Below are 12,536 nucleotides of genomic sequence, written 5' to 3' on the forward strand. Positions count from 1 at the left end.
AACAATGGCCGACGGTGGGATTTTACTTGGATTTGAACGCCTACATTGCTTATGGCAGTCTATTGAGAACATAAAATCCTGACTGGACAACTTTCATGAAATTCCTTCCTCAAAGCTCGTCGGTCAACCTTTTCATTTTTGGTCACAGATGATTTTAAGTATCACACTCTTAAAATATCTCTCAACGCTTAAAGACCCAGATTAGGATTTTCAAGCAGTACGAAACAGAGTTAACCTCATATCGACGATGGATTCCATGCTAAACAAGCTGGATATGAGCAGTAAGGAGCCGGAGCTTCAGTGCAGTGATCATTTCCTAAAGTTTCTATCTAAACTTTTATACAAATGTCGGGTTGGGCTGAATATCGGTGGGAATTGTCTTCTCAGATGCAGAATGGCGATACCAGGCCATGTCAGAGTGAAGGTCACAGTAACCATATCCCTGATCTAGATCAGATGGTCTGGATGCAGTCTATGGACTTGGGGAATGACCAATGGTTTGAGAATGTACTGGGTATGCCTATGAATTTCTACTAAGTTTATTGATCAGTGTATATAATTTCTAGGCACCTCATAATGCAGGTGCTGTATACACGCTTCAGGCGCCGCACTATCTAGCCCTCTTGAGGAAAGTCCGGGTAGAGAATACATGGACGCTGACTTCATGAATGATGATCTATGCCAGTATCATTAATTTAGTGAGAAAAAAAAGTCTGTCAAAAAAACATACAACAGTCAGGATTCGCATGTGGTCACCCACCATACTACTAACTAACCGGCGTGTGGCTTAAGTACGGCTGAGCGGACGGGAAGCCCTGTTCTCCACACCCTATGGTCGTATGTACCAGACATGTTGATAGATTAGAATATATTGTGCATTCAAAAGAATTAGAAGAAAATTGTCCAACACACCGAATCATGGGTGAGAGCCGCTTTAATATCGCGGGATCGGGGTTGAGAAAGGTCAGCGCTAAGCACTATTGGGCCATTCTTATGTGTCAATCGAGATCAGCACCTTTCTTAAATAGTAGCTTTGTGTACCTGATAATATCTGTGGCTGCAGCAGACCTAGAGAGAAAAGCTACCCATGATCATGTCAAGCCCGAATTTGAGCAAGCTTATAATCAACAGCTGCATGCTTCACTAGGCGCCACAGTATATAATGAAGACTGCTCGAACGTACAAAGGATCTCCCTGTATGATAAATGTCGAATCCTTGGGCGCTAACTTAGATGGTGTTAGCCGGCCTTTGACCATAAGACCGGCCAAAAAGCTCGATTAAAATAAGGTCTGCGACACATTGAGGCATTCAGAGAGACTGAATCTACGGTGTTATTCTAGTTGCTTCAAAGCACCCTCTGCTAAATCCCTCAGGCCACTTTAGTAATGGAATTTAGTAACATGAATGCTATTATTAGAAATATCTAGCACACAAAGGGATGTTAACTGACAACTCCGGTGCAATTTCGTGGTTTGGGAATTTGCACAGCCCATGAGATCTCCATTCCTTCATAGAGTAGGTAAGCGGTGCAGGTTGAGGCCTGTATGGGACCACTCGGCCCTAAGGCCTCACTTCCTCCGTTTGTTTTTGCCCGCTTCTCTTCTTCTCTTTCTTCTCTTTCTCTGTTTTTTCTTTTTACCGAGTTCATTCATTGCTCTATAGATATTATCAATCGATTATGGCTTTGGCACTCATCATCAAGAGTCGCTTCAAACTATCACAATGCACGAGATGAGATGTCACTAAATCACTTTAGTTGTCACTCAGTCTCTAATCAGAGCATAGGAGGGCAATAGAACGGTCAAATATTTCCCGCTTAGCTACTCAATTTCGACATATTTAGCTAATACGTTTAGCTTACTGGCATAGGTAGCTGATAGTGTCCAATATGAGAGCTTACTAGAAGTTAGGACTGCTTGAGATTAGTACGATGCAATGCGGATGAAGGGGCTATAAGGAAGCAATAGCCTTGTAAGCGCATTTAACTTTCATCGAAAAGGTGACACACGAGCCTATAACTTCTAGATCCTATAATACTAGATGGGACATCAAATTGCAAAGTCTATTAAGTCATTTAAAGCTTCTGCAGTCGCCTGACCGCAAGTATGCCGTCTTCTCGTACATGATGGAATACCAGAACGGCGGATCTGCACGGTGCAGATATATGCTCTCTGACCTTTACTTGGAGACATGCCAACTTAAGACCACATCCTGTTAGCCATGGCTTTACCTAAGTGTATGAGACCTCCCGTGATCCTTTACGCACTACCAAGCTCTGCCGCAGCATACCATCTAGCCCGTATTATCTTTAGGCATAGCAACATAATAAATTCTTCGTATAAATTCGACAGGAGAATTAAAATAGAGAATCTAAAGGCGACCCCATCAAAGACCGTTCCGAGGCAAATCAAGCAGAAATGCATCACCCTCTTCATGACCGCTGCCACAGCTCGTAGCCTGACCCTAGCATTTATGACCCTTAAACAATGTAGCCGTATCCAGTACTGTGCCGTTCGCACTAGCAACAAACTCATGCGTCAGGTGGGTGCAGTTGTGGAAGGTCAACCTGCTCCACCCATAGGCTGTGTCTTGCGAGAAACGGGAGTAGCTGTTTCGCGGCTCGATGAGGGTATCAAGACCATCGTAGTGGCCTGCAGCACCATTCATGATATACCAGGGGGAGGAAGGGTTATCAAGCTCCTTCGGGTCAGCAGTGAAGTTGGCAGTAGGGGCGGTACGCTCATAGGCGTGGACGTGACCAGACAGGACCAGGTCAACATTGTTTTCCAGGAAAAGAGGTTCGAAGACGTCCTTGCAGTCGAAGCAGTTATCCGAGGCGTCAGTTCCAATGGATGCGTACCAGGGGCGATGGCCAGCTTTAACATACTATCAGCTTCCATTCTTTCTTCTTTTAGGCACCGAAAGGTGTGTATTCGAACAAGGAAAAGGGTGACGTTCACATACCGACGATGATCCAGGGAGTTTTGCTGCGATCTACAGAGGCCAGATCCTTAGCGAGCCACTTCGTCTGGGCATTCTTCAGATTGCTGAATGGCCCAGCATCTTCGGCTTCGACACCGTTGGGCTCGTCGGGGGCAATGAAGCCATGACCGAGGTCGGTCTCGGTGTCCAGCTGGACGTAGTGCACCATTCCGTAGTCGAAAGAGTACCAGAAGTTCCCAAGACCACCAGATTGGGCGCTTGGCATGCGGAAGTGGTTGATGAAACCAGTGAAATTAGTTTGTCCTGGCAGACAAATCGACACGTTGTATTTGATACCGTGGGCTTTATCTGTGGTGCCGCCGTTGTCGCCTACACGTAGAATGGAGTCAGCATCATTGAATCAAATCCAGTAGCGGAAGAAGACTCTCAAAATTGAGATAATAAAACAAAAATGGATGGGGAAGGTTGTACAGTTCGCTTCGTGGTTTCCAGGACCAACCATATATGGCTTGACACCGGTAACCGCCGTCATCTCATCGTAAAATTGGTTTAACAACGTCTCGTAGACCTTAGCCCCACCCTCAATGGTAGTGTTAGGGAGGAATCCCTGAATCTCCTCCTTCAACCAGTAGTCCGCGTAGGCAATGTCACCAGCTAAAATAGAATATGACTCGTCAGAGATTGAGCCCAGAAATGTCATCACACAAACGTACGATGCCACAAAAACTCAGTCTCAGCACCCTGTGCCTCTAACGACTGGATGGTGTTCTTGTCACCCGGCTTAAGGGGGTTAGCAGCACCGGTGCCAACATGAGTCGTCAGGCCATCCGGCCCAATCAAACCCAGATCGACAACGACAGCAATGGAGTAGGGCGACTTGTCACCTGCCGAACGGCTAGTCTTGAATTTAAAAGGAGTTTGCTCTTTGCCGTCCACTGGTACATAGTAGTAGACGGTGTTAGGCTCAAGGTCCTTGATGGACACATGGTTGTTGTACGTAGTCGAGGTGGGATAGGTGACGGAGACTTCCGAGACAGCCACCTTGTCCATGTGATGTGGGCTCTTGCCATATCGGACAAAGGGATCGGAAAGCCGGGAGTAAGTGTTCCAGCTGACTACCATGCCTTCAGGTCCGGCATAGGCAGAACGCACCTGCATAGGGCAAGTGTCATTCTTTCTCGGAGAGCAGGCGGCCTCAGACGTGGAGAAAAGAGCGAAGGCTGTCAAAGCAGCAGACACAAGGGTTGCAAAGCGGTCCATCGTGGTGATAAATCAAAAACTGACACCTCAAAGTCGACAAAAGCGAGGAAGAAAACTGGATTCTCTTTTCCTTATGTACCTACTGTCTGATCGTCGAATTCATCTCCCGTTCGGCAATAATGCAATAAGGTTTTCATGACAATTTGCGGCTGTTGGACTAGTGGTTCTGTTCCTGGACCCTGATATCTATTAGAGCCTAGGTTGGTTCCCCACGTGGGGCGCAGGACGCTTCGAGTGGATTAACCAACGCAGCACGTGGACTTTAGGGGTCTTTCTAACTCGTCGGATTTTCATCGAACCGTTTACAACGCAGGGGTCTCTTCTCTCATTTTAGCGTGGAAAAGAAAATACCTTTGCGTTTTGTCTCGCAGCAATTCAGAATCGAGTTTTAGAATCCAGCACCTCCATTATAATTCCCTACTTTTTCCCTACGGGAAGTACACCCCCGCGGGTGAATCCACTTGACTTAGTATGTGTAATACACTCTTCAAGCTCTTCTTAGAAGTTCTTCTTTCCTGGCATATTTTAAACGATAGAAACTCCAGAGAGGTATACCGGTTAAAGAGCCCTAAAATATTAGTCTACATATATTTCTAGAACTAGGCAAGACTAATGTACTAGGCGGGGCCGATCCAACCTAGGTGAGAATTCTCACATCGTTTTCATCTAGTCTGTGAAGTTCTCACCCATATCACCCACACTCCCCTAGCGTAAACCTATCGCCGCTTTGATCTATCAGGCCTTTAGAGAGAATTGACCCTGTGGATATGATATGGCTTGGGTACGGCTGAGCGGACGAGGAAGCCCTGTTCTTCACACCCTATGGTCGTATGTGATAGTTATAACTTTGAAAGTCCCTATGTAACCCAGATTGAATGGCTAGGTGGTGCTCAGAGGAGAAATGGGCGAGAGCTTTAGCGTCGCGCGATCGGAGGTGAGAATACTGTACAATATATAGGGTGGGAAATAATCTAGGTACACAAGAAGTGTCCAGGTTGGCAAATATCCTCCCTGTCTTTTGCATCTTATCTGAATTCCTTTTCCATGTGTTATCGTTCGGTAGGTCTCTTTTTATGCCACCATTTTTATTCACATTGACAAATGGAAAGACCTTGGGAGCATTTGTAAATTGATTGTGTGTCTACAAATCAATTGAATAAATTGCCCGGCGTCATCGGGCTTCAGACGGTGCGTCACACATTATGCCCGAGCCCTCATGATCAGCAATGGTGTGGTATCTACTACCTAAGCATGCACCGGATCTGAAAATATATTTGTGGCGTTTCAAAATGGCTGTTTTCTCTTGGACCACGCCAGCGCAGACCTACCAGAGATACATTATCGCAAATTACAAGCATCACAGTTGAGATTAAGTTATTGACAAGGAATCTGAATCTTCTAGGGACTAAATTATCAATTAAATCAAACAATGTCCCCAATCAATTCAGTCTGAAGACGGATCCTTTCCCTACAAGATTGTTAGGAGCTGCATTAGTGAAGGAAACAGATGATAATAGTGCTGTAAGAACCACCCAGACAATGGTGCCAGAAAGAAAGGAAAGGCTAACAATGACCATAGAGAAAATAGTAAACCAGCATTATTTCGCATTGACTCAAGTCCTATCTCAGAGCAAGTACTATCCCCACGACGGAATTAAGCCGATTTAAAGCCGAGATGGATGACATAAGTCAAAGAAGTGACATAACTAACCGGAAGCAGCGTGACTATCGCCATAACTCACTATCGATAAGCCCTTCTCCTCACCAACCCACGTCATGAGCAACAGGTCACCTTCAGATGAGGGGGGAGAATATTTCCGCCATCCTGCACAAGAATGGCTTGAGGAAGACGACGAATTAGACATGGATTATCATTCCGCGCTGGAAGGACAGGACGAGGAGGACGAAGATTGGGAAGATGATGATGACGGGATGGGCCTCGGCATTGCAGGTGGTGCGAATGACAGCCTCCAACTAAGACAGACTACAGTAGCACGTCAACTGACTAGCTTCGTGGCAGAAAATCCACATATCAATCTCGGCAGCATCCACATCGAGTTAACGGTGGATGACCCACCGGAAGGCGAGGAAACAGGCAATGCGGATCGTCGTCGACACGGTAGGTCCACCAAGGGTCTCTTTGATTCGAGATTAATGGCCACTGACTGCGTATACAGTTCCCGCCTCAAGATTAATCGAATTGCTCGCACAAAGCGGTCTGCACCGCATCCTCCATTCCAACGGTTTCGCAACAAATCTCACGGAGAACTTTGAGGTCGACGATGAGGACGACGATGAAGACGATTTTGATTACCCGGGTCCACTCAGGCATCGACTGCGAAACTGGAGAGCTGGGCGAAGCGATCAGTTCCCGAAAGTGCCTAGCGACGAGGGCACCGAACTAATGGGCGAGGGCCAATTTGGAACAGATCCGCACTATGTGGATCGCCTCAAGAAACGCAAAAGGGCGCTTGCGACACACCTTATGTGGAGAGAGCTGGGAATTGATCCTTATGGAGTGCGCAAGAGGGCGAACCGGTCACTTTCTCAGGTAAGGCTGAATAAGCGGTCTAGCAAGGCATGATGGCTAATCCTAAACATGGCGATTTAGCACATGATCCCTGGCTCTGCGGCCGATAAGATCATTCATTATGATTCCCGAAGCTATTCGGGCCAGTTCTCAGATGATGGGAATTTCTTTTTTTGTTGTGCACAAGACTTCAAGGTCAGGATGTATGACACGTCCAACCCGTATGAGTGGAAATATTACAAAACTGTCGATTATCCCTTTGGCCAGTGGACTATCACCGATGCCACGTTAAGTCCAGATAATCACCACCTAGTCTATAGTTCAATACGCAGTCAAGCCTATCTAGCATCGACAGACCCAGACGACGATTCGGATCCAACAGTCCTGGATTTCTCTCTACCACCTGGTCAGCGACGACGACGAAGCTGGGGCAGTTCACATTTCGGCGTATGTACAAGCAGGTCCCGTTTCCTGAACTGTTTACTAAATGACTCCTTCCAGATATGGTCTCTTAGATTTTCAGGAGATGGACGTGAGGTGGTTGCAGGCACATCAGAGAACTCGGTCATTGTCTACGATCTTGAGACCAAGCAACCAGTCCTCAATCTTCGCGATCGCCACCAGGACCATGTCAACGCAGTCTGCTTCGGAGATACATCATCACCCCACATTCTCTATTCCGGATCCGACGACACGACATTACGAGTCTGGGACAGACGTTCAATGGGCGATGGCCGCGAAGCCGGCGTGTTCATGGGCCACACCGAGGGTCTAACATACGTCGACAGCAAAGGCGACGGTCGATATGTTCTTTCCAACGGCAAGGACCAGACGATGAAACTCTGGGATCTGCGGAAGATGATGACAACGGCCAAATTCGATACTATTGATCCAAACGACTACACCACCGGCTTCGATTACCGTTTCCAACCATACCCGGATGACTACTACGAGCCGCATGAGCATGATTGCTCTGTTGTCACGTTCCGCGGCCACCGTGTCCTCAAGACTCTCATCCGTTGCCATTTCTCGCCACCCGGTAGCACAAACTCACGGTACGTGTACACCGGTAGTGAGGATGGTAAAATTTACGTCTACAATATGGATGCTACGCTGGCCGGCACTGTCGACGTTGCGGCAGCGACGACTAATTCCAGACCCCGTGAGCCAGATGTTTTTGCGACGGCGTATGAGATGAGTGGGGAGATGTTGTGGAGGACATGCGTTCGGGATGCAAGTTGGCACCCGAATGCACCGGTCCTTGCAGGTAAGTATTTCTCTGTACTCTTTTGCGTGATAGTATTATCTGACATTGATTTAATAGCAACCTCTTGGAATGGATGGGGACTGTCTAGTGGCACTTGTACTGTACATTCATGGAACGATGGTGCAGAGGATGACGAGGGAGAACCGCCGATTGGGCAAAGCTATGATGACAAGCTTCGATATGTGCCCGAGTTCAATCGCTACCGGGAGAATGCCCCAGCTCCTCGTTCTAGACGACCACTGCGCAGCCGGCCTGTGCACCGAATGCCTATTGACGAGGATGACGCATGGTGATATATGGATCGATATTTTTTTCGTGTTTTGTGGAGGCAATAACGGGTCGACTGGGGATCATTCATGTCTTGGGAGGTTACCCGTATACCGTTTCGCATCAACTGTAGGTATCATGATTTAACGAACTTGCATATACATTTCCTTATTCTGAGCTGGTTTTTGTAAACAAGTGAAAGAAATTGGGTATGGGGGGTGGGTCGTCAATTAGATCGAGAAAAAAGACCCCTATTGGTACAAAAACAGTGTGGTATGTGGTATCTCAAGGGCGATGAAGCACTTCCTCCCATCGCATCCCAAAAAAGCATGGCAGGCAAGACAAAGTAGAACGCGGATCCTCGTGCCCACTCAAGGGTTTGGTAGCCTCTGCAGAATGCCCCTGATCGTCGCTAATGCATCGAGGAAACCGTGTGGTTTTCGGATCGCTGTTGACAGGCATTCATCTCCGGCAACTCGGGCACTTTTCAACACCGGGCCCGTCGCAGCACAAGTCGTCGTAAGGTAAATAAAGTAATGCGGTTATGCGCCACCGACCAGGACCTGGTTGACGGGGATGTGAACTGTGGGAGAAGAAAGGTTAATCTGACAGTTCCTATTGAGAGGATTCCAATGGTATCCTGTTCCACCAGTAGTAACACTCACTCAGCTTGACGAAGTATCCAATGGCACCCTAAAGGTACCCAGTTAGCGCACTGTCACATCGCGGATCCGAGGATTCGAGTGGAGTGGAATCAAGACATACCATGACTAGGAAGCCCATGCCGACAGCTTGGCTGATCTTGATGAATTCACGCTTGTCGGCTGGAGCCAAAGTCAGCAATTCTGTGGACGATCATGGGGGAACCTGGGGAAGACTTACGCTTGGTGCAGCGGCGCACGAACAGGGATCCCTCACGGACAAAGTCCTTAGGGATATCAGCGAGCTCTTGGAAAGTGTCAGACATTATGGATGAAATTGGAGGGTAATGAATGGAAAGAAAGGAAGGAAGGAGGGAGGGAAAGAAGATAAGGAACGGGAGTTAATGATAGTTGGCGTGATCTCCTGCCATTTGGCCTGAACTCGGGGGACCGGATTAACTTTACTCCCGGGTCCGAGATCCCCAGCTTCACAAGCTCCATCTTCCTTCTTCTCAATCTCAGTAGGACTGCTTCCCTTTGTCATTGGTAACCTGCACCTGTTCTTTCTGTGCGGCTGGTCTGTGACAGATTCCCTTATCACTTCTTGTCTCTGTATCGTGAGCTCACTGTGTACGCGCCTGATCGGCTGGCGTTCTTCGCGGCAACTGGGGTTTTTGTATTGTACGTATGGTCGCGTCTATTTCTGTTTCTTTCTGTTACTTTTGCGCGTCTTGGCCTTTCATCTCTACACTCCCATTTCCGACCGGTTCTGGGGCTCTCTGGACTTGTCGCGATTCTTGTTGTCTTGGTTGAATGCTGGTTCATTCTCCATGCTAATTAATGGCCTGTATTGACAGACATGTACTCTCCTTGATCGAAGCAGAAGAGAAGAAAAAGAAAGAAACCAAGGGCCTGTGTATTATTCAACCTCTCACTTAACCGAAATCGAATCTTTGCTCTGAAGCCTGCCGTGTCCATCCATCAGGACTACATAGTCACAATGGCAACCGAAGATGATAACTTCGATATTGACATCTACGGAGATGGTGGTGGCTACAATGCGAATGAACAGGGCGATGACTCGGAGCTGGTGTTAGATGCCCCAGAGACTGCACAGGCACAGCCCTCAGGGAACAACGTGAATACCTCTGAAGAAACCAAGCCCCAAGTTGACGCCCAGCCTCCTCCCTCGTCAATCAACGGCAACCACACAATGGCGCCGCAAGTGAAATCTGACCCGGATGCGCCTGCACCACCGCATGGTGTCAAGCGCAAGGAATATGATGATCGACCCTCTGATCCCGATGCAACGACTGCTTTGCTCGTTTCTGATCTCTCCTGGTGGACAACAGACGACGATATCCGTGGCTGGGTGAATCAAGCAGGCAGTGAAGATGAGCTTAAAGACGTGACATTCAGTGAACACAAAGTGAATGGAAAGAGCAAAGGGTAAGCCATCGCAAACATCCTCTATCAAAACATCCTGCCGAAATATCTCATTGGACACTAATCACGTTGATAACAGTCAAGCTTTCGTGGAATTCACCACCTCCCAGGCTGCCACAGCCACCAAGCACAAACTCGAGAGCCTTGCTGCCTCAGGTCGCAAATATATGGTCAACTACACCAACCCACACGCCAACCCCTTCCGCACCCTCCCGAAAGATGCTCCCATGCGCAAAGATAACCCCCGTGGCGGCGGTATGTCCGGTGGCTTCAACTCCGGCACCCAAAATATGAACTTCAACAATGGAGGCAATATGGGCATGGGCGGTGGCTACCGCGGCCGTGGCGGATACAACAACCGTGGTATGGGTGGAAACATGGGTAACTTCAATAACCGCAACAACTTCAACAATATGGGCGGTGGCTTCCAGGGCGCTGGTCCAGGTGGACCCGGCATGATGGGCGGCTTCCAGGGCAATACTATGGGAGGCATGCAGAACTACGGCTTCAATAACCGCGGTGGTATGATGGGTAACATTCGCGGTGGGCCTGGTGGCATGCGTGGTGGCCGTGGGGGTAATATGGGTGGCAACAATATGATGGGCATGCCTGGTATGAATCCTATGGCCGGGGGTATGGGTATGAACCCCATGGCTGGAGGTATGAACCCAATGATGGGTGGAATGGGCGGGAACATGGGTATGCAGGGTAAGTAAGAAATATCCTCTAAAATATTTTCCCGAGACTTTTCATCCGTTCCTGCATGGTCATTTCCGGCTTTCAGGGTCAGCTCACTGACTTATTTTAGGCCAAGGCTTCCAAGGTCCAAACCCAGCTTTCAACCAAGGTTTCTTCAATAACCAAGGCGGCGGCGGCGCTGATGCATCATGGAATCCCCACGGTGCGAAGCGAAGTCGTCAGGAGTAGTAATTCTGACCGTCTTTCCGCCTCACCTTGACATTTCTACTCATCTTTCAACTTCAACTGGCTACGGTATCCACCAGTTCTCGCGTATTTCTTGGTTGTTTTATTCTACGGCATGACTTGGGTTAAAGTCCCCTCGCCGCTTCATTTCGTTTCGCTCTACGACATCCAGTCAAGAAGCTCCCTCATTCTATTTCCTACGGCGGGATCAAAGGACGGGGACATGTTCTCAACTCAATTTCTTTTATTTATGTTTCTTTTGCCATTTTCTTCTATTCGTGTATTAGATGCAATCCAACGGTGTGCTTTTATTCATTTGTTGTACTTTATATATGGCGAATTTGCTGGTCGGAGCAGAACTGTATTCCAGGGATCTGGATCATTGGTCGGTGTATCATGATATTGTTGCTTTTAATATTGCAGCTCGAATCGGTGTTTAAATGCTGATCAAAAGTCAACTATACTCAATTTTGCTTGCAATACTTATGGGAATTATGAACAACTGTGATCAGGGGCACTACGCTATAGTTTCAAAGATGCGGTGTGAGCTATCATTGCTTGTATCAAGTACAAGTAACCTTAGGGAAAACCATAGATACGAGACCGGTCTAGAACTCGGTGGGGTTTGTATAGATAGCTGTACGGTTAAACAAGCCTGTCAGCGGGGCTATGCATGCAAGAATCTTGCACAGCCTCGCTGTGATGATCTCATGAACTGACTCATGTTTATGATTACGGCCGCGGGAGCCGGGACGAACCCTTATTCAATAAAGAGTGCAGGGGGTCGTAATCAGCGGTCAAGCTTACGTTAAGGCTTCCGGGCTGTGCAATGTTAGTGAGGCTACGCCAAGGACAGGTATGTACGTAGGTGGTAAACAAGGCTTCGAGGCTTCGCAGAATGGTACTTTTGAGCATGTATGACGATATGAAGCTGAAGGTAGAGTGTGACAGAAGTTTGTGGGGAAAAAAATGAGCAAGGACGACGTCGTCCAGGGATTCCAATGAAATGAGGCGCGCTTAGATCAAGTAAATCACAAAGTTGCATCAAAACTCCAAACGCGTAAATCATCAAATCAATAGATCGTCACATGAATAGGAGCAGGTAACTTTGAAAATCTGGGTAATATGCGCCAGCCAAGAGGCAGGAGGCAGTCGAGATAAACGCAAATATAACAATAGAGACAAGAAAGAGCCATCAAAGTAGTGTTCAATGACATCAAAATAACGCCAATACCAAATGAAAGTTGGACCAGCCAA

The 12,536-nt window shown here is 47.7% G+C and overlaps 4 protein-coding genes across 4 annotated transcripts; 2 read left to right on the forward strand and 2 right to left on the reverse strand.

Annotated features, from left to right (window-relative positions):
• Positions 1 to 2,464: 2,464 nt before the first annotated feature.
• On the reverse strand, positions 2,465 to 4,204 carry N7484_007412 (purple acid phosphatase family protein; the record flags this gene model as incomplete). Its single annotated transcript, XM_057117799.1, has 4 exons — positions 2,465 to 2,877; positions 2,966 to 3,313; positions 3,416 to 3,598; positions 3,658 to 4,204. The coding sequence occupies 4 exons, from the start codon at positions 4,202 to 4,204 to the stop codon at positions 2,465 to 2,467; spliced, it is 1,491 nt and encodes a 496-aa protein (XP_056970834.1).
• Positions 4,205 to 5,980: 1,776 nt separating this feature from the next.
• N7484_007413 (WD40 repeat domain-containing protein) lies at positions 5,981 to 8,294 on the forward strand (the record flags this gene model as incomplete). Its single annotated transcript, XM_057117800.1, has 5 exons — positions 5,981 to 6,323; positions 6,382 to 6,755; positions 6,816 to 7,181; positions 7,236 to 8,001; positions 8,059 to 8,294. 5 exons carry the CDS (start codon positions 5,981 to 5,983, stop codon positions 8,292 to 8,294), a joined length of 2,085 nt encoding a protein of 694 aa, XP_056970835.1.
• Positions 8,295 to 8,810: 516 nt separating this feature from the next.
• N7484_007414 (translocon subunit SSS1) lies at positions 8,811 to 9,235 on the reverse strand (the record flags this gene model as incomplete). The annotated part of the gene is made up of 4 exons (XM_057117801.1): positions 8,811 to 8,851; positions 8,934 to 8,961; positions 9,034 to 9,092; positions 9,151 to 9,235. 4 exons carry the CDS (start codon positions 9,233 to 9,235, stop codon positions 8,811 to 8,813), a joined length of 213 nt encoding a protein of 70 aa, XP_056970836.1.
• Positions 9,236 to 9,909: 674 nt separating this feature from the next.
• N7484_007415 (RNA-binding protein) lies at positions 9,910 to 11,282 on the forward strand (the record flags this gene model as incomplete). Its single annotated transcript, XM_057117802.1, has 3 exons — positions 9,910 to 10,358; positions 10,435 to 11,063; positions 11,164 to 11,282. The coding sequence occupies 3 exons, from the start codon at positions 9,910 to 9,912 to the stop codon at positions 11,280 to 11,282; spliced, it is 1,197 nt and encodes a 398-aa protein (XP_056970837.1).
• Positions 11,283 to 12,536: the final 1,254 nt, after the last annotated feature.

Source organism: Penicillium longicatenatum (assembly GCF_028827895.1).
Source record: "Penicillium longicatenatum strain IBT 33135 chromosome Unknown contig_4_segment0_segment0, whole genome shotgun sequence".
Lineage (NCBI taxonomy): Eukaryota > Fungi > Ascomycota > Eurotiomycetes > Eurotiales > Aspergillaceae > Penicillium > Penicillium longicatenatum.